General features: G+C 54.7%; 2 protein-coding genes and 1 pseudogene across 2 annotated transcripts in view; 1 reads left to right on the top strand and 2 right to left on the bottom strand.

The window, feature by feature from the left end:
• The window catches only part of LOC111824110 (DNA dC->dU-editing enzyme APOBEC-3G-like), a gene marked incomplete at its 5' end in the record, with an annotated part of 61050 nt that extends 42667 nt beyond the window's left edge, over window positions 1-18383 (bottom strand). Inside the window, one exon of the mRNA XM_023747610.1 lies at window positions 18242-18383. Coding sequence (XP_023603378.1) covers window positions 18242-18383 — 142 coding nt within the window. The remainder of the gene's footprint in view (window positions 1-18241) is intronic.
• Window positions 1667-2920, top strand: LOC102433755 (annotated as a pseudogene).
• LOC106695187 (DNA dC->dU-editing enzyme APOBEC-3G-like) lies at window positions 3774-8040 on the bottom strand. The gene is made up of 6 exons (XM_014448808.2): window positions 7912-8040; window positions 7272-7315; window positions 7014-7155; window positions 4951-5215; window positions 4422-4537; window positions 3774-4181 (listed from the first exon to the last, which is right to left on the bottom strand). The coding sequence occupies exons 1-6, from the start codon at window positions 8023-8025 to the stop codon at window positions 4167-4169; spliced, it is 696 nt and encodes a 231-aa protein (XP_014304294.1). The 5' UTR covers window positions 8026-8040; the 3' UTR covers window positions 3774-4166.
• Window positions 18384-20733: the final 2350 nt, after the last annotated feature.

Here is a 20733-nt window from a genome sequence, read left to right as displayed (position 1 = left end):
AGGAGAGCAAACTACTGGATATAGAGTTCAAACCCACACTTTTAAAGTTTTTCAAGAACTTTCTAGAAACTGCCGATAAATTTAGTAAGACCCTCAAAAAGTCTGGTAATACTGCTGATAAATGTAGTGAGACCCTCAAGAAATCTAGTGAGACCCTCGAGGATATGAAAAAGGACCAACTAGAAATTAAGCATACACTGACGGAAATAAAGGATATTATGCAGACTTCCAACAGCAGACTAGAGGATCGCAAGAATCAAGTCAGAGATTTGAAATACGAACAAGCAAAAAACACCCAACCAGAAAAGCAAAATGAAAAAAGAATCCAAAAATACAAAGATAGTGTAAGAAGCCTCTGGGACAGCTTCAAACGAACCAACATCCGAATTATAGGGGTGCCAGAAGAAGAGAGAGAGCAAGATATTGAAAACCTATTTGAAGAAATAATGACAGAAAACTTCCCCTACCTGGTGAAAGAAATAGACTTACAAGTCCAGGAAGCACAGAGAACCCCAAACAAAAGGAATCCAAAGAGGACCACACCAAGACACATCATAATTAAAATGCCAAGAGCAAAAGACAAAGTGAGAATCTTAAAAGCAGCAAGAGAAAGACAGTCAGTTACTACAAGGGAGTACCCATATGACTCTCAGCTGATTTCTCAACAGAAACTTTGCAGGCCAGAAGGGAGTGGCAAGAAATATTCAAAGTGATGAATAGCAAGAATCTACAACCAAGATTACTCTACCCAGCAAAGCTATCATTCAGAATTGAAGGTCAGATAAAGAGCTTCACAGATAAGGAAAAGCTAAAGGAGTTCATCACCACCAAACCAGTATTATATGAAATGCTGAAAGGTATCCTTTAAGAAGAGGAAGAAGAAGAAAAAGGTAAAGATACAAATTATGAACAACAAATACACATCTATCAACAAGTGAATCTAAAAATCAAGTGAATAAAAAATCTGATGAACAGAATAAACTGGTGATTATAATAGAATCAGGGGCATAGAAAGGGAGTGGACTGACTATTCTCGGTGGGGTTGGAAGGGGTGTGGGGGGTTCTGGAAGAGAGTGGACAATAATCGTGCACCTATGAATGAGGACAGAGTGGGGGGGGTGAGGGTGGAGGGGGGTGGGAACCGGGTGGAGGGGAGCTATGGGGGGAAAAAAGAGGAACAACTGTAATAATTTGAACAATAAAGATTTAATTTAAAAAAAATGGTTACAGCAGCACCAAGCCCCACATGTTCACCACACACCATCCAAACCAATGGTGTGTCCCAGAATTCCCAGGAAAAAGTCCTGATTGGACAGATTTAGGTCACATGTGTACTTCTGACCCAATCATGGTGTGGCTGGGGGTGGAACCCACTGATTGCCCCGCCCCTGCCATAATGGCAAAAACCCTGCAAAATAGACAAGGAAGCAGGTGGCAGGGACATCTCACTGATAAGAAACTATTCTTAGCATTTAAACATTGAAAATACTCTCTTCAAAGTTTATTTTATTTTATTTTTTTAAAAATATATTTTATTGATTTTTTACAGAGAGGAAGGGAGAGAGATAGAGAGTTAGAAACATCGATGAGAGAGAAACATCGATCAGCTGCCTCTGCACACTCTACTGGGGATGTGCCCGCAACCCAGGTACATGCCCTTGACCGGAATCGAACCTGGGACCTTTCAGTCCGCAGGCCCACGCTCTATCCACTGAGCCAAACCAGTTCTGGCTACTATCTTGCAATTTAAAATCATTGAGGAAACTCTGCCTTTTCTTTTTTCTTTTTGTTACAAACTGGTGATCTGTGATGTAAAAACTTGAGGAATTGTCCTTAAGAAGATGCTTCAAGGATCTAATACCTAAAGCACATCCCTTGCAAATCCACGTTCTTCTAAGTCGCAAATGCTTCGAACAGTTACACACGCCTCCTAATGACACTCTCCTTCAGCTTCCGCTCCCTGGCGCTTCGGGACCGCGGGCTTCTGTGCAGAGATGGCCAAGTCCAACAACCACACCACGCACCACCAGGCCCGAAAATGGCACAGAAGCGGCATCAAGAAACGCCGGTCACTAAGGTACGACTCTCTTAGGGGGTAGACCCCAGCTCCTCAGGAACAGGCGCTTTGCCAAGAAGCACAACAAGAAGAGCCTGACAAGCTGCAGGCCAACAACGCCAAGGCCATGAGCGCACGCACTGAGGCCTTCAAGGCCCTGGTCAAGCCCAAGGAGCCCAGGCCCAATATCCCAAAGGGCTGCAGCCGCAAACTCAGTGGACCTGCCTACATCGCTCACCCCAAGCTTGGGAAACGTGCTCGTGCCGCATTGCCAAGGGGCTCAGGCTCTGCCGACCAAAGCCCAAGGCCAAGGCAGAAACCAAGACCCAGGCTGTGGGTGTGGCTAAAGCTCAGGTTCCCAAAGGTGCCCAGGCCCCACGAAGGCTCCACAGTAGAGGCCTCTGTCTGCCGACGTGAGGACGGAAGGACTGGTGGGGCCCCTGGGCTGCTTGCTGTGTGCGTGGCCCTGGTGCCCTCCTGTGCTGTTTGTACAAATAAACCTGTGGCAGGATCTGTCTGTCAAAAAACAAACAAACAAACAAACAAACAAACAAACAAAAAACACTCCTTCATCCTCTCCCTTCTGAGGAAATGGGGTCAGGAAACGGCAGGGAGGGAGCTGGCAGCATCAGGCCCGACTTTCAGATGTGGAGGTGGCCGCCATCTGAGGCTTGGAGGAGACCAGCAGGAGGAGACAACCCCCCAGAGCTGAGTTAGGGGTGTGGGGAGGGGTGTGGGTCTGGTTTTTACAGCATCAACTGAGCGGCTGACCAGGCCCACACTGTCCTCCTCCTCCCACAGGTCTTGTCCTGGGAAACAAGCTGACTTGCAGCCCCTCCATGGAGGCCACAGTCCCCTGACAACCCAGCCTTCTGTCCTGGATCTCATTCCTGCCCCTTGTCTCCCACCATTGCCCCCCCAGCCCTGCTTTGCCCCACCCCATCCCACCCCACCCCACCCCACCCCACCCCACACACCCCTCTCCTGTCCTTTTCTTCCATGCCTCAGGTCACTCTGTCTATCAAGTCTTCCCTCTGGCTCTGTGTTCTCCTGACTCAGTCCCCTCCTACTGCTTTGGCCACAAGCATATGACTGTCCTTATTCTCTGTCCCTCAAATGTCTCTAAACTAAAGGACTCAGTCCCAGTCCCTCACAGTCCTGTGTGAGGTTGTGACGGGGGCGCGTGGGAGGGGGCGTGGATGGGTCCGGACTTGTAAACAGAAGCCTGTGGTGAGAGACCTGGGAGCCTTCGTTGCCTGGAAGGCCATGTGCAGGATGCCCAGCTGCCAGGGACTCGCTCAGCATGATTCAGGCTCCACAGAGACACGGCAGGACAGACAGCCGCTGCCTGCACTGCATCCTGCATGGGCCAGGTCCTGGCAAGGGCAGAGGGATCCTGTCTGCAGGGAAGCCCCTCCCTCCAGCGTCCTCTCCAGGGATTGGAATTGGAAAGGCCTGAGGACTCAGTAATCCCCAGCCCTCCCCTCAGCCAATATCAACTTCAATTGCTCTTCCCAATAGTGGCCCTGAGCCTTTCTCTTCTCCTATTGCATGGGCTGTCATTTCACACAGCACTCCTCTCAGCACATCCTTGGTCGATGTGTTTAGGCTGTTTGGTTTGAGCTTCCGCTCCTATAAATATTACTGACTTTACGTGGCCAGTGGCAATTAGTGTGACCACTGCCCTCCCGGGAGGTTCCTACAGAAGAGAAGGGCATTTTCACTTCTGCAGGTGTTTATTGAACTGTTTGGACTTCATGAAACACTTACAGAGGAAAAAGCATTGTGTGGAACATTCTTAATCTTTCATGTTATTGCTTTGAACTTAAAATCTGTGTAAATAATTAATTTTCTAAATATAAAAATGATTCTGATAGTAATGAATACAATATTACTGTTGTGTACTTAGAACACATCATAGATTTTAAATGAAAAGTTAATCAGTCAGATTTTTAAAAAATTCCTTCTGAGCTCATTCGTTGCTTTTTACTGGATTCTTTGGATCAAGTTGGAGATGGCAGCACGTGATGCGCTTTCATTTCTTGAAGAAAGTGTTTGATGCCTCGTTCACCAGAAGACCCCCGACATTTAGAGAGATGGAAGTCCATCTTCAGTTTTTCTGATTCTGGATTGAGAAGGAGGAGGTGGAGGAAGCAGAGAGTGAGGCAGGTGGGAAGGTGAACAGAGCAGAGTCTGGGGCAGTCACAGGAGGGGAAGGAAAAGGGGCGCAGGAGGGGAGAAAGCAGAGGGACTGTGAGCCCTGAGGGGAGGGATGGATCTGGGGCCCAGGTGGGAGCAGGTGACCCAGAGGAGGAGACAGGCCCAGGGCAAGAAGGGGAGGGGGAGCAGGAGGGAGGAACCTCACCCCGAGAATGTCCTTCAGCTTCTGAGATTCGGTTTGTATGTGTTCTACTAGGTTAGGCCAGGGCTCAAACGGCTGGCCCTGGTTGTCCACGAAGGTGTCCCAGCAGTGCTGGAGCTCTATGGGAACAGGGAGGGAAAGGTGAGCTCCTTCTAGAGTGGGGAGGGCCCAGGTCTCTGACTCTAGGGACACACCCTCCCCATCAGGATCTCCCTGCCCCCTTTCTCTCTCCTCCCAAGGCACTGAGCTCATCCCTCAAATTCTTTCTTCCACTGGAATCTGAGGAGCCCCTCCCCTTCTACCAGGAAGGACCTGGGTCCTGATGGCACAGGGACCCACCTTCTCCCTCCTCAGGACACCTCTCTCCCCTGAACTCTCTCCTCCAGGGGACTCCATCCTCTCCAGACTAAGCAGCCCCCCTGCAGGCAGCTGACAGGCTTCCCCACCTGGATTCTCCTCCTGCCCCCTCTGTGTGGCCATTTCCCAGCCTCTCTGCCCGCCCACCTCCCACCCTCAGGAGTCTCATGCTGACCTTTGAGGGTCATGATGGCGAGTTGGGCCCCCGAGTCCCGCAGCTTTCGCAGCCAATCCTCATGTCCACTGAATGTGGTTTGGATGCCAGCAGCGAAGATGCGCAGGCTCACATGGCTGTTATCGTGCAGGAATTTAACTAGTTTTTGGGCACAGTTAGGGCAGGGGCTCCAGGAGATGTGCCAGGTGAGTCTGTACTGCTTCCCCTCATCCACGTGCCAAGAACGGACCAGACACAGGAAGCACAACTCTGCATGACAGGGTCCCTGAGCACAGAGGGGTATGAACAGGGATCTGTCACTTGCTGTGAACAGGGGAGGGTGGCACCAGCCAGAGGCAGGTGAGTCACTGGCCTCCAGCACTGAACTGAAGGGGCACAGCTCAGCGTCAGGATGAACGCTATTTCAATGTAGATCTACATGGTCATAGGGAAGGCAACTCACGAATCACATAATATCAGCATTTACAAAGGGCAGATGAGCAGTGAGGACTTTCCTGCATCAGCAAACCATGGCTCCCATGGCTCTGTAGCTGATCAGTCTTCACTTACCTGGTTGATATTTCATTCACCATAAAATTTGCATTAGGTTTGATTTTTTAAACTATTGCATTAAACATGGTTCTTTTTTCACATCCTCACCTGTGAAGACATTTTCCATTGATCTTTATAGAAAGAGTGAGGGATGGAGGAGGAGGGGGCAGAGAGAGAGAAACATCAATGTGGGAGAGACACATCCACTGGTTGCCTACCCCAGGCTCCACGACCCGGGGCCCGGGATCAAAGCTGCAACTGAGATAAGTGCCCTTGACCTGGAATCCTACCCTGGGCCCCTGGCTGTGCAGGCTGACGCTCTAACCACTGAGAACACAGATCTGGGCTCCATGTGATTCACCTTGGTACAGAGTTCCCAGAGAGCCTCTATTTGTGCCCAAAGCCTATGCCTTCAGGAGCTGCACCTACTCAGAACCTGCAGGGGGACAAAGAGCTGAGGACATCCCAGACAGTGTTGCTCAGTGGGTTGAGCAGCAACCCATCCACAAAGCGGTCACCTGCTCCATTCCTGGTCAGGGCCCAGGTCCAGGTTGCAGGCTTGATGCCCAGTAGGGGGCGTGCAGGAGGCAGCCAACCAATGGTTCTCACTGATGTTTCTATCTCTCTCTCCCTTCCTCTCTGGAATTAATAAAAGTCACTTAAATAAGTAAATAAATATAAATAAATAAGTAAATAGCTGAGGACAGAAAGGAGGAGGCAGCTGAGCCCCAAGGTCCTGGGCCTGATGCCACAGAGGTGGGTGCTTCCTCCAGGCAGGGGAGCTCTCCCTCTGCTCCCCTACCTCCAGCTCCCGCCTGTGCACCAGCACCTCCACACGCTTCTACTCTGGGCTTCCCCCTGTGCTGAGCCCAAGGGTGACACAACTCTGCGGGAAGAAGGGGTGAGGCCACCGAGGCAGAGGTGCGGGAGACACGGGATGAGGGTCGCTGCTGGGGCCACAGGATTATGGAGATTAGCCCACCCGCCCAGGGAAGGGTTTTCAACCAGGGGCTCAGGGAGGAGGAAGAAGTCAGGCCCACAGAGCTAGCGCAGAGCCCTGGTGGCAGAGGATGGTACCTGGGGACCCAGGAGGCGTCCTGGGCTACGTGCAGCTGCCAATGCACTTGTGGGGACAGCACCCTCCAGGCTCTCCCAGGAGTGACTGGAGGGGGCACCAAGGGGGAGCTCTGGCTCTCTGACCACAGGCTGCCCCGCAGGGGCCAGGGGAGAACGGCCTCTTTGTCCAGGTGCCTTTCCCTCTGGCCTGACCCCTCCTCAGAGGCACAGCAGGAGGGACAGGCTGACCCTGGAGGCTGGGCTGACCCTGGGCTGGTGGGCCCAGGCCCTGGGACACTGTGACTGCTTTCTGATGTGGGGCTCCAAGCTGCCAATCACAGCAGAGTCCGTCCTCCCTGCCTCTGGGCAACGCCACAGCAGCTGGGGGCCCAGGGACATTGCTCAGAGGACACCCCGCGGCCATGGGAACCTTCTCCCTGAGTGTCCCGGGGGCCCTGCCTGCTGTGCTCGCTCACCTGGTTGCACAGGAAGCCCTGGAGCTCCTCCACTGGGGCCCAGGTGTCACCCTCCAGGACCTCCACCTCGTAGCACAGTTCTGTTTCGTTCTCCCATGTGTTAGCAAAGTTTTCCTTGAAAGTGGTTGCATCCATCAGGGGTCTGTGGGCACAGGCAGGAGGAACCCAAGGCATGGGGCTCCTCTGGGGATCACCCCGTTCGCTTCCCCTCTGCACCCACTTCACATCTAGACCCGCAGAGGATGGGCATCCACTCACTTAGCTGGAGCCACCAAATCTTCCTCTGACCCCTTCAGTTGTTCCTGGGGGAGTCAGCCCAGTCCTTTTGTCAGGGTTTCCCCGGGAACAGTGCAGGGGCTCAGAGCTCTGACGGGGCCTCTCCTGGCATCACCGTCCTGCCCTCGTCCCGCTGACCCAGCCCTGCCATGTGCAGGCCCAGTGGCGCTGTTTCCTCTGCTCTTCTGGGTTAACCTGAGCCACATGGTGCATCAGGGGAAAGGGTGGCCCCATCAGGGAAAAGAGATGCCAAACTAGTCTTCTCAAATAGCTCATGACATTTCTTTTCTCATCATGAAAACAGTCATATCCTTTACAAAAACAAAAACATAGATCTGAATGTGACCTCCTAGGGCCTCAGTTCAGAGCAGAAAGAATAGGTTTCATGGGAGACGGAGGGAGAGGAGAAACAGGGACCCTCAAGGGTGACCCCAGATTTTAGCCTGGGGCCATGGTAGGCTGGTGGGACAGGCCAACTTGGCATCAGCTGAGGGGTCTTGGAGATAGAAGGGCCATCAGAAAGGACAGGAGAAGCAGAGGGTTCTCTGAGGAGAAGGCAAGTCCCCTCAGGGAGCCAGGAGGACGGGCTCAGAGGTAGGGCTGCTCCAGGGGCGGGTGGTACCTGCCAGTTGGTGCTGGGTTGTCCTCCATGTCTCAGCTCCTTCACCTTCTCTGCTGGCCACGGCCCGTCCTCCTCCTGTGATGCTTTCAAGGACCGAGGTGCCTTATATGCCATCAGAGCACCTGGAAACTGCTGAGCTGGCCCTGCTGCGCCCCACCCCTTCCCTAAACTCAGGCCACTCATGGCACCCACATGGAGTCATAGGAGAGGGAACTTTTCTGCCTAAATGTCTCATCCTGAGGAAGGGCAGGGCGGGACCAACATGAGCTGAGCTCTCCTTAGGAGCCACCCTGTAGGGAAAGGATTTGGACTCGGAACCTTTGTCCGCACATCAAACAGAGGAGAACAGAGAGGGTCCCAGCAGGGCAGCCAGGATGTCCTGGGAGCTGAGGATACAGGGTGTGCCCGCCTCAGGAAGGGGCCACCACTCGTCCTCTCCACCCCCAGCCACGAGGAGCCGAGGGACTTTGTGTTCCAGGCTCAAGTGTGACCTGTGAACAGCTGGTACAGTTTGTCCCCAAAGGGATGCGCCTCTTCCCACTGACTGCTGAGCTGGCTCTGCTGCACCCCACCCCTTCCCTAAATCAGGCCACTCATGGCACCCCCATGGGGTCATGGGAGATGGAAGTTTACTGCCCTCAGGGGCAAGTTAGGTTTTGATTTCTCTGTTCTGACAAAGGCCCTCCCTGGACTGACCTGGACCAGTGAGGTCCCAGGAGCTGGGGTCACTCTGGGCAGCACTGCACAGCCAGGCAGGAGGCCAGAGCGCAGGTGAGAGGACAGGTGCTCCCACCTGAGGAGGGTCTGGGCACAGGACACAGAGCCCCCACAGGACAGGCCCCGGGTGACCATCCCTGACTCTCACGCTGCCGCCAGTGCAAGGCATGGCCGGGCCCAGAGCAGGAACCTGCGGGGCTGAGCCAGGAGGGAGACTCTGCCCTGAGAGGAAGGGCAGGGCGAGACCAACGTGAGCTGAGCTCTGTTTGTGCATGTGGAGGGGCGCCCAGCCCATAAACAGGTGTCCCCTTAGGAGCCACCCTGTAGGGGAAGGAACTGGAGTTGGAGCCTTTGTCCGCCCATCACACAGAGGAGAACAGAGAGGCTCCCAGCAGGGCTGGGCCAGGATGGCCTGGGAGCAGAGGATGCAGGGTGTGCCCGCCTCAGGAAGGGGCTCCGCTGGTCCTCTCCACCCCCAGCCTCGATGAACAGGGGACTTTGTGTTCCAGGCTCAAGTGTGACCTGAGCCCCAGCTGGTAGAGTTTGTCCACGAGGGGATGCCCCTCTGTCCCACTGACTGTCCATCCGGCTCCTCTCAGACCACCCTGTGCCGGCCCCCCGCTCCCTCCCAGGGCACATACCCAGCTCAGGGAGGGCGGGGCCAGCCCCACGGAGTCCGACCCTGGCCGCCTGCACTGAGAACCAAGCTGCTCCCTTTCAGACCGGCTCCTCACATCGTTCACATGTAATACAGGGTCCCCCTCTTTATGGGCTGGGCGCCCCTCCACATGCACAAACAGGTGTCCTCTGCACCAAGCCCCTCTCACCTGCTCTGTCCTTGGACCTTGGTGGCCCTGGGAGCAGCCATGCTGTCCTGCTGGAGGCTCAAGGCTTTGCAGGCGTGGAACAGGCACATCCGGGTGTGTTGTGGCTTCTGCTAGATTTGCTACTTCATTGATCACGATATCCACCCAAACACACCGTCCCCCCCACCCCCGCGAGAAGTTTCCAGAGACCAGGCCTGGGGTCCCTGAGAATCTCCCCAGTGCTGCCCCCAGATCTTGCGTCCCAGGGAGGGAGAGTGGTGTCAGATCCAGGCCAGCTCCCCTTCTGCACCCCAGCGTCTCCTCCTGTCATGCAACCCACAAAGCGCTTCTAGTCCCCACCCCACCCCAGCACCAGAGAGCGGTCTCCTGGCACAAACCCTGTGCCAGGGCTCAAGTGTGAGGTCCCAACGCCCAAGGCCCTGTGCTCTGGGGGCCCTGGACAGTGGCACCGCAGGCCTACCCTGCCCCTTCCAGGTAACCCTACAGTCAGAGAGCAGTGCATGCCCGCCCGAGCGCATAAGGCTCTTCTGGGGCATCTATGGGACCCAGGAGGGGCCATCAACGCAGGGACAGAGCTGTGCTCCCCATACCCAAGGCAGGTCTCACCACCAGTCTAGCTCCTCAGCCAGCAGCTCTGAGGTCTCTTCTGGAATGTTCCCCAGGACCTCCTCCCTCCACACACCCTCTCCCCCCAGCCAGGTGTCCTGAGCTGCTCTCTGCTGATGCCTGGCTGCCCCTCTGTTATGCAGACCAGCCTGGCCCTGCTGGTCTCCACACCCGGGAGTCTGCTCTGCAGTGAGTGGCGAGTAGAGAGGCGGCTGGGAGAGCCATGGGAAGACCAGGGGCCGCCATGAGTAAGAGGTTTGCACCTCCTCCCAGAGGTTTCATGTCTTGTGTTGTTTGTCTGAGTCAAGTCTCCAAGGGGCAGGAGGAGAGGATGCCTGGGCGTCCCTCACCTCTGTCTTTGGGTCCCTGCCCTCCCCGGGCCCCCATCCACGCATCCTCTCCCTGGTTCCCCGGAGCCTGGCCCCCTGGGTGAGGAGAGGCGGGGGCACCTGCTCTTCCTCCCGGTCTCCCTCAGCCAGGCCAGCACCTGGTGTGGTAAAGGCATAGGTAGAGCCTCATGTTGAACTGGTTTAAAGCGGCCTGGCCCACAGCGACGTGGGGAGCGGGGAGCATGCCTCTTCCTGGGCCCGTGCGGTGAGAAGAAGGAAGGAAAGGAACCCTGTGTTTTCTGGGGAAGGACAGCCCCTCCCCATGTCCATCTCTGGAAGGTTGAGTGAAGAATGTAAAGCAATTCCTACATCCTTCTGGAGTTTTCCACCGAAATGTGCAAAATTCTGAACAGGATTAAGGTGCAAGCCGTGCTGGGATGTGTGCTGTTCCCCTGTCAGGGAAACGGGGGACAGGGCGGGGTGCCCCGGGGAAGCCCAGGCTGAGGTCAGAGAGCCAGGAGGGCCCACTCTGCCCCGTCGCTCTGGGCCTGGGATGGATGATCTGGATGTGTCTGGAGTCAGGGCCAGGCTGCTCTGTAGGTGGTGTCAGCTCTACCGTCCTGAGCCCCAGCCCAGCCCCGGCCTCAGCACTGTTCCCACGCTGTCCCGTTCTGTCTCCTGGTCTCGGGCCCTGGGCCGCGGGCAAAGCTCTGAGATGGGGGCCCGGGAGATGGGGGTGGAGCAGCACAGTAGGACCACCTGTCCTCTGCTCCGGGTGCCCCCTCTACGGGGACACGGCACCTTGTGGATGTTTTGGTCCCTTGTTCCCAGAAATGGAGATGGGGCCCTGTGTGGTTTGGCTCAGTGGATAGAGCGTTGGGCCTGGGACTGAAGGGTCCTGGGTTCAATTCTGGTCAAGGGCACATGCCCAGGTTGCAGGCTAGGTCCTCATAGCGGTTGTGCAGGAGGCAGCCAATCAATGATTCTCATCATGGATATTTCTAATCTATCCCTCTCTCTTCCTCTCTGAAATCAATAAAAATATATATATTTTAAAAAAACAAGAAAAAGAAATGGAGATGGGGCTCCTGTCAGAGCCCAGAAATGGAAAGGGAAGGAGCAGATGGGAGGTTGAGGTTCTTCCGGTAAAACCCACGTGGGGAGTGTCGACATCTCCTGTTTTGGTCAGAGAGGAGGGAGGCATCGGGTGTTTCCGGGAACCCTAACGTGGTTCCTTTTTGTCACGTGTGAGCGAGTGAGCCTGTGCCCCTTGCGTCTGGGCCGGGGATGGGCTGGGCCGGTTGGCACAGGCACAATTGGGGGTGAGGCCTGCTCTTCACAGATTTGTGGCTTTTCAGGTCCTGGGGATATTGAGGGGGAGCTGGCTGGTCTCACCACCCCAGGGTCACAGCCTGCAGACGGGGCAAGGTGTGCGGCCTCCCACAGCCCCCACGAAAGGGCGTGGGGCCCTTCTCCCTGGGAGTCCTCGGCCTCAGCCCCTGGCTGCCAGCGGGGCTCAGGCCCCTCCTCTGCTGGGTTTTCATCCTGACTGCCAGGAGCCGGCCAGTGGGGAGGGGACCCTCCGCACAGAGTCAACCCTCGACAATTGTGTCTATTTTTGTTACTCTTCAGTTACCAGCGTCCACCTGCTCCAGAGCCTCAGGCAGGGAGAGGGGAGCCTGTGATCCATCTGCAGAACAGGGTTTTGCATGTTGTTTTCTGCTCCCAAGAACCCCTCGACCCGGTCTCCCCTGAGTCCCGTGAGGACAGTGGCTGGAGGCTGGCTCTGTTCCTGAGGCCTGACAAACCGGAGAACTTGGCCTGTCCCCTGTCCCTGGTCCTCAGGTCTGACGCTCAATCCCCAAGAGGGGATATGCAGGAGGCAGCCAATAGAGGATTCTCTCTCATCGCTGATGTTTCTCTCTTTCACTCTCTCTCTCTCCCTCACTCTGTCTCTTTTCTGTCTCTCTCATCTCCCTTCCTCTCTGAAATCAATTTAAAAAATTTTTAAGTTCAATGAGAAAAATTTGAAGTTTTCACTTATCACACTAGCAGTCCATTTGCCCCTAGTCCTCAATATGTTATCATGAAAACTAAAGCTTTGATAAATAGTAGTCCGAAGCCATGGAAAAGGTCTTCCATGACCTTCCAAAAAAGCAATAATTCCATTTTTTTCAGAAGAAGAACAGAAAATTGCTTTCTAATGAGAAATTAATAATTCTTGTTACTAAAGGTGCAGGGGAGACCAAAGCTACAGAAGCATCATTCTAAGTTGCTCCCTCTTAAATGCACATAAAAGCCAGTCATACAATTACCAAGAAGACTGTAAACCTGCTGGGAAGATCATGATAAAGACTTTGCTCGGAGCCAAAACCGGTTTGGCTCAGTGGCTAGAGCATCAGCCTGCGGACTGAAAGATCCCAGGTTTGATTCCGGTCAAGGGCATATACCTTGGTTGCAGGCACATCCCCAGTAGGAGGTGTGCTGGAGGCAGCTGGTTGATGTTTCTAACTCTATAACCCTCTCCCTTCCTCTCCGTAAAAAATCAATTAAAATATATATTTTAAAAAAAGACTTTGCTAGGAGGGAAAGCCAGAAGGACTATTGACAAAACCCCTCTATCGGATGACACTGTTTTACGTTGCAGGCATCACGACTATATGCAGTAGAGAAGCAATGACGGCATCCACATGGCAGGGGCTACTGTGCCTTTGAGCAGCCAACCCTGCACATGGTGAGGCACACGGCAAGCCCTCGGCACAGTGAGTGCCAACAGGAAGGGAAAGTGCTGCCCGGCTTGCCATTTGGCTGGTCATTCCAAGCCTGGTACGAGGCTTTTACTTACAGATCATGGTCCCTGTGAGTCCTGGGCTAGGAATGGGCCTTTGGGTCGGTGCCAGAGTTGACGTGGCCGTGACTGGCAGGAGGAAGGGCTCTGTGAACCAAAGGTGGCTCCACACGCTGCTCTATTCACAGAAAGGAGTTAATGGTCAACAAAATGCATGTAGGCCTTGGTTGGTGGTAAAGGAAGCCATAAAAGAGATGCAAACAGCATCTCCCCCTGCCAGTCAGATGCACACCTTCTCAGCTTGCTGTGAGAAAAACCAGATAGGATACGGCTCAGGATGGGTTCAGTCGGGACAGACACCCATTGCAGGTGGATTTACCAACGACTGGGACTAACGAGGTAATTTTTACGTCAGGGCTCGGGCTCCTTCCCGCTGCAGGTGCCCTTGTGTTGGCTTCTTTTCAGACCAGCTCCCTGAGGTAGAAAAATGCCCTGGGTGAGGGGCTCAGCGGGTTGGAGCGTCCTCCCCTACCCCAAAAGGTTGGGGGTTCAACTCCCGGTCGGGGCACATACCTAGGTTGTGGGTTCCATCCCTGGTTGGGGCCCCTATGAGAGGCAAACCATCCATGTTTCTCTCTCTGAAATCAAGTTTTAGAAACCATTTTTTTTAAATGGTTACAGAAAAAAACCCCCAAGATGGCGGGATAGGTAAACACTGGAGATTGCTGCCTCGCACAACCACTTCAAGAATACAACAAAAAGACAAAACGGACATCATCCAGAACCACAGGAAGGCTGGCTGAGTGGAAATTTTACAACTAGAAGGAAAGAGAAAAGTATACTGAGACTCAGAGGAGCTGCGGTGCGGAAGTAAAGTACAGAGGTACGGAGGCGCACATGGAGAGGGCTTGTGGCTGAGGACACGGTTGTCTTTTTCAATTGTAGGGAGTCTCAAGCTCTGAGCTCCATTTCCGGGCGAGTCTCTGGGGACCCAGACTCATATGGGAGAAACTGGACTGTCTGGCACCGATCGGAACTCGAGGGCAGCTTTCTCTCAGAGGTGGTTGCAGCGATTGCCTGACACTGAGAAGCGGGGCCTCTGAGGGCATCATACCTGCTTGCTCCACCCTGTTCATCCTTTGGCACCCCCGCCCCGCCCAAGCTGTGCACCACAAGCATATGACTGTCCTGATTCTTTATCCCTCCAATGTCTCTCAAACTAAAGGATTCAGTCCCAGTCCCTCACAGTCCTGTGTGAGGTTGTGACGAGCGGGCGGGGGTGGATGCGGACATGTGAGCAGAAGCCTGTGGTGAGAGACCTGGGAGCCTTCGTTGCCTGTAAGGCCGTGTGCAGGATGCCCAGCTGCCACGGGCTCGCTCAGCATGATTCAGGCTCCACAGAGACACGGCAGGACAGACAACTGCTGCCTGCACTGCATCCTGCGTGGGCCAGGTCCTGGGAAGGGCAGAGGGATCCTCTCTGCAGGGAAGCCCCTCCCTCCAGCGTCCTCTCCAGGGAGTGGAATTGGAAAGGCCTGAGGACACAGTAATCCCCAGCCGTCCCCTCAGCCAATGTCAACTTCAATTGCTCTTCCCAATAGTGGCCCTGAGCCTTTCTCTTCTCCTATTGCAGGGGCTGTCATTTCACACAGCACTACTCTCAGCACATCCTTGGTCGATGGGTTTAGGCTTTCGGATTTGAGCTTCCGCTCCTATAAATATTGCTGACTTTACGTGGCCAGTGGCAATTAGTGTGACCACTGCCCTCCCCCGAGGTTCCTACAGAAGAGAAGGGCATTGTCACTTCTGCAGGTGTTTATTGAACTGTTCAGACTTCATGAAACACTTACAGAGGAAAAAGCATTGTGTGGGAGATTCTTAATCTTTCACGTTATTGCTTTGGATTTAAAATCAGTGTAAATAATTAATTTTCTAAATATAAAAATGATTCTGATAACAAATAGAATACTACTGGTGTGCATTTGGAACATATCATAGATTTTAAATGAAAAGTAAAAATCCATCAGATTTTTAAAATCCATTATGAGCTCATTCCCTGCCTTTTGCTGGTTTCTGTGGATCAGGTTGGAGATGTGGCACGTGATGCGTTTTCATTTCTTGAAGAAAGTGTTTTATCCCTCGTTCACGATAAGACCCTCGACGGTTTAGAGGGATAGAGTCCATCCTTCAGTTTCCCTGATTCTGGATGGAGAAGGAGGAGGTGGAGGAAGCAGGGAGTGAGGCAGGTGGGAAGGTGAACAGAGCAGAGTCTGGGGCAGTCACAGGAGGGGAAGGAAAAGGGGCGCAGGAGGGGAGAAAGCAGAGGGACTCCTGACACCTAAGGGGAATGATGGAGCTGGGGCCAAGGAGGGAGCAGGAGACCCAGAGGAGAAGACAGGCCCAGGGAGAGATGGGGAGGGGGGAGCAGGAGGGAGGAACCTCACCCAGAGTCTGTTCTCCAGCATCTTAGACTGGGCTCCTAAGTGTACTTCCACTTTAGTCCTGGGCCAGAGCCTTGGGTTGTCCTTGTCCACGAAGGTGTCCCAGCAGTGCTGGAGCTCTAGGGGAACAGGGAGGGAAAGGTGAGCTCCTTCTAGAGCGGGGAGGGCCCAGGTGTCTGACTCTAGGGACACACCCTCCTCATCAGGATCTCCCTGCCCCCTTTCTCCCTCCTCCCAAGGCACTGAGCTCATCCCTCAAATTCTTTCTTCCACTGGAATCTGAGGCAGCCCCTCCCCTTCTACCAGGAAGGACCTGGGTCCTGATGGCACAGGGACCCACGTCCCCCCTTCCCAGGACCCCTTCTCTCCCCTGAACTCTCTCCTCAGGGGGACTCCATCCTCTCCAGACCCAGCAGCCCCCCTGCAGGCAGCTGACAGGGGTCCCCACCTGGATTCTCCTCCTGCCCCCTCTGTGTAGCCATTTCCCAGCCTCTCTGCCCGCCCACCTCCACCCTCAGGAGTCCCTGCTGACCATCGCGGGTCATGATGGCGAGTTGGGCCCCAGCGTCCCGCAGGTTGCGCAGGCCATCCTCATGTCCACGGAATCTGGTTTGGATGCCAGCACGAACATGCGCAGGCTCACGTTGCTTTTCAAGCCCAGGAATTGAACCAGCTCCAGAGCACAGTCAGGGCAGGGGCTCCAGGAGATGTAGCAGGTGAGTCTGTACTGCTTCCCCTTATCCAGGTGCCAAGATGGGACCCGATCCAGGAAGCACAACTCCGCAGGACGGTGTTCCCTGTGTGTGTCAGCACCCTGAGCACAGAGGGGGGAGAAGAGGGATCTGTCACTTGCTGTGAACAGGGGAGGGTGGCACCGCCAGAGGCAGGTGAGGCTCTGGCCTCCAGCACAGGATTGAAGGGGCACAGCTGAGCGTCAGGATGAACGCTATTTCAATGCAGGATCTACACGGTCAATGGTAAGGCAACTCATGAATCACATGATATCAGCATCTACAAATGGCACATCAGCAGTGAGGACTTTCCTGCATCAGCAAACCATGGCTCCCATGGCTCTGTAACTGATCGTCTTCACTTAGCCTGTTGATATTCCATTCACCATGGAATTTGCATTAGGTTTGATTTTTTAAAGTATGGCATTAAATATGGTTATTTTTTCAAATCCTCACCTGGGGAGATTTTTTCCATTGATCTTTAGAGAAAGAGTGAAGGGATGGAGGAGGGGGCAGAGAGAGAGAAACATCAATGTGGGAGATACACATCCACTGGTTGCCCACCCCACGCTCCACAACCCGGGCCAGGGATCAAAGCTGCAACTGAGATAAGTGCCCTTGGCCTGGAATCGTACCCCTGGCCCCTGGCTGTGCAGGCTGACGCTCTAACCACTGAGAACACAGATCTGGGCTCCATGTGATTCACCTTGGTACAGAGTTCCAGAGAGCCTCTATTTGTGCCCAAAGCCTATGCTTTCAGGAGCTGCACCTGGTCAGACCCTGCAGGGGGACAAAGAGCTGAGGGCAGCCAGCCGGTGTGGCTCATTGGGTTGAGCAGCGACCCATCCACAAACAGGTCACTGGTTCCATTCCTGGTCAGGGCCTAGGCCCAGGTTGCAGATTTGATGCCCAGTAGGGGGCGTGCAGGAGGCAACCAACCAATGGTTCTCTCTCAGCACTGATGTTTCTATCTCTCTCCCTTTCTCTCTTAAATCAATAAAAGTCTTACAGATAGATAGATAGATAAGTATAAATAAATAAATAAATAAATAAATAGCTGAGGACAGAGGGAGGAGGCAGCTGAGCCCCAAGGTCCTGGGCCTGATGCCACAGGGGTGGGTGCTCCCTCCAGGCAGGGGAGCTCTCCCTCTGCTCTCCTACCTCCAGCTCCCGCCTGTGCACCAGCACCTCCACACGCTTCTACTCTGGGCTTCCCCCTGTGCTGCGCCCAAGGGTGACACAACTCTGCAGGAAGAAGGGGTGAGGGCACCGAGGCAGAGGTGTGGGAGACACGGGATGAGCGTCACTGCTGGGCTCACAGGGTTATGGAGATTAGCCCACCCGCCCAGGGAAGGATTTTCAACCAGGGGCTCAGGGAGGAGGAAGAAGTCAGGCCCACAGAGCTAGCGCAGAGCCCTGGTGGCAGAGGATGGTACCTGGGGACCCAGGAGGCGTCCTGGGCTACGTGCAGCTGGCAATGCACGTGTGGGGACAGCACCCTCCAGGCTCTCCCAGGAGTGACTGGAGGGAGCACCAAGGGGGAGCTCTGGCTCTCTGGCCAAAGGAGGCCCTGGATGGGGTCAGGGGAGAACGGCCTCTTTGTCCAGGTGCCTTTCCCTCTGGCCTGACCCCTCCTCAGAGGCACAGCAGGAGGGACATGCTGACCCTGGAGGCTGGGCTGACCCTGGGCTGGTGGGCCCAGGCCCTGGGACACTGTGACTGCTTTCTGATGTGGGACTCCAAGCTGCCAATCACAGCAGAGTCCGTCCTCCCTGCCTCTGGGCAACACCACAGCAGCTGGGGGCCAAGGGACATTGCTCAGAGGACACCCCGCGGGCATGGGACCTTCCCCCTGAGTGTCCCGGGGGCCCTGCCTGCTGTGCTCGCTCACCTGGTTGCGCAGGAAGCCCTGGAGCTCCTTCCCTGGGACCCAGGCGTCGCCCTCCCGGACCTCCACCTCGTAGCACAGGTGTGTGTTTTTTCTCCCAGTCGTGACCGAAGTTGACTCAAAGGTGGTTCCATTTATCAGGGGTCTGTGGGCACAGGCAAGAGGAACCCAAGGCATGGGGTCCTCTGGGGATCACCCCGTTCTCCTCTCCTCTGCACCCACATCCCAGCTAGACCCACAGAGGATGGGTGTCCACTCACTTAGCTGGAGCCACCTAACCTCCCTCTCTGACAACTTCGGGGGCTCCTGGGGGAGTCAGCCCAGTCTTTTTGTCAGGGTTCCCCCGGGAGCAGTGCAGGGGCTCAGAGCTCTGACGGGGCCTCTCCTGGCATCACCGTCCTGCCCTCGTCCCGCTGACCCAGCCCTGCTAGGTGCAGCCCAGTGGCGCTGTTTCCTCTGCTCTTCCGGGTTAACCTGAGCCACATGGTGCATCAGGGGAAAGGGTGGCCCCATCGGGGAAAAGAGATGCCAAACTAGTCTTCCCAAATAACTCATGACATTTCCCTTCTCATCATGAAAACAATCGTGTCCTTTACAAAAACAAAAACATAGATCTGAACGTGACCTCCTGGGGCAGTGATGGCGAAACTTTTGAGCCCAGCGTGTCAGCATTTTGAAAAACCCTAACTTAACTCTGGTGCCGTGTCATATATAGAAATTTTTTGATATTTGCAACCATAGTAAAACAAAGACTTATATTTTTGATATTTATTTTATATATTTAAATGCCATTTAACAAAGGAAAATCAACCAAAAAAATGAGTTCACGTGTCACCTCTGACACGCGTGTCATAGGTTCGCCATCACTGTCCAAGGGCCTCAGTGCAGAGCAGAAAGAATAGATTTTGATATTTATTTTATATATTTAAATGCCATTTAACAAAGAAAAATCAGTGCAGAGCAGAAAGATGACAAGCAGGAATCTCCTAGGTTCTCCAGACACACCCACAGGCCCCCGTCTGAGTGGCAGGAGGCAGAGGACGTCACCACTCCCAGGCGGGTTTGCCAGAACCTCAGCATCGAATCAGCTCCTCATCATCAAAACAGAGGACACGTTGTTGTATGTTTCTTTTTAATATCTGTTATTGATGCCAGTTGGTGCTGGGTTGTCCTCCATGTCTCAGCTCCTTCACCTTCTCTGCAGGTCATGGCCTGTCCTCCCCCTGTGCTGCTTTCAAGGACCGAGGTGCCTTATATGCCATAGAGGCACCTGGAAACTGCTGAGCTGGCACTGCTTCACCCCACCCCTTCCCTAAACTCAGGCCACTCCTGGCACCCACATGGCGTCAGAGAAGAGGGAAGTTTTTTGCGCAAATGTCTCATCCTGTGCCCTCAGGGGCAAGTTAGGTTTTGATTTCTCTGTTCTGACAAAGGCCCTCCCTGAACTGACCTGGGCCAGTGAGGTCCCAGGAGGTGGGGTCACCCTGGGCAGCACGGCACAGCCAGGCAGGAGGCGAGAGCACTGGTGGGAGGACAGGTGCTCCTACCTGAGGAGGGTCCGGGCACAGGACACGGACCCCACACAGGACAGGCCCCGGGTGCTCACCCTTGACTCTCCCGCGGCCGCCAGTGCATGGCATGGCCGGGCCCAGTGCAGGGACCTGTGGGGCTGAGCCAGGAGGGAGACTCTGCCCTGAGAGGAAGGGCAGGGGGGGACCAACGTGAGCTGAGCTCTCCTTAGGAGCCACCCTGTAGGGAAAAGAACTGGACTCGGAGCCTTTGTCCGCCCATCACACAGAGGAGAACAGAGAGGCTCCCAGCAGGGCTGGGCCAGGATGGCCTGGGAGCAGAGGATGCAGGGTGTGCCCGCCTCAGGAAGGGGCACCGCTCGTCCTCTCCACCCCAAGCCGCAAGGAACGGGGGACTTTGTGTTCCAGGCTCAAGTGTGACCTGAGCCCCAGCTGGTAGAGTTTGTCCCCGAGGGGATGCCCCTCTGTCCCACTGACTGTCCATCCGGCTCCGCTCAGACCACTCTGTGCCGGCCCCACGCTCCCTCCCAGGGGACATGCCAGCGCAGCCCCGGGTCTGTCCTCAGCCCACTCCATGGGGCATGCTGGCTCCGTGGCTGTGGCTAATTCCCTTGCTTCCAGCTGGTGGTCCCACCGCTGGTGCCACTTATATGACAAAGGTTCGGTCTTGGCACACAGCTGCGCTTGGGCAAGGGGCCCGAATGCTGCCCTAACTCACCAAACACACACACATAGACACCCACACCACACACACACACACACAGACACACACACAGACACACACATACGCAAGCAGATGACAAGCAGGAATCTCCTAGGTTCTCCAGACACACCCACAGGCTCCTGTCTGAGTGGCAGGAGGCAGAGGACGTCCCCACTCCCAGGCGGGTTTCCAAGAAACTCATCATAGAATCAGTTCCTCATCATCCAATCAGCTCCTTGGGTTTCGATTCCCTGGACTCTGGC

Source organism: Myotis lucifugus, unplaced genomic scaffold (assembly GCF_000147115.1).
Source record: "Myotis lucifugus unplaced genomic scaffold, Myoluc2.0 scaffold_930, whole genome shotgun sequence".
NCBI lineage: Eukaryota > Metazoa > Chordata > Mammalia > Chiroptera > Vespertilionidae > Myotis > Myotis lucifugus.
This window is presented reverse-complemented; position numbering and strand designations above follow the sequence as displayed.

Excerpts from the sequence above, each read along its gene's own strand:
- LOC106695187 (XM_014448808.2), bottom strand. The coding sequence starts at position 8,025 with ATGGCATATAAGGCACCTCGGTCCTTGAAAGCATCACAGGAGGAGGAC. Across the intron at positions 7,316-7,911 it reads AACCCAGCACCAACTGGCAG|GAACAACTGAAGGGGTCAGA; the intron begins GTACCACCCGCC and ends TGACTCCCCCAG. Across the intron at positions 7,156-7,271 it reads GATTTGGTGGCTCCAGCTAA|ACCCCTGATGGATGCAACCA; the intron begins GTGAGTGGATGC and ends CTGTGCCCACAG.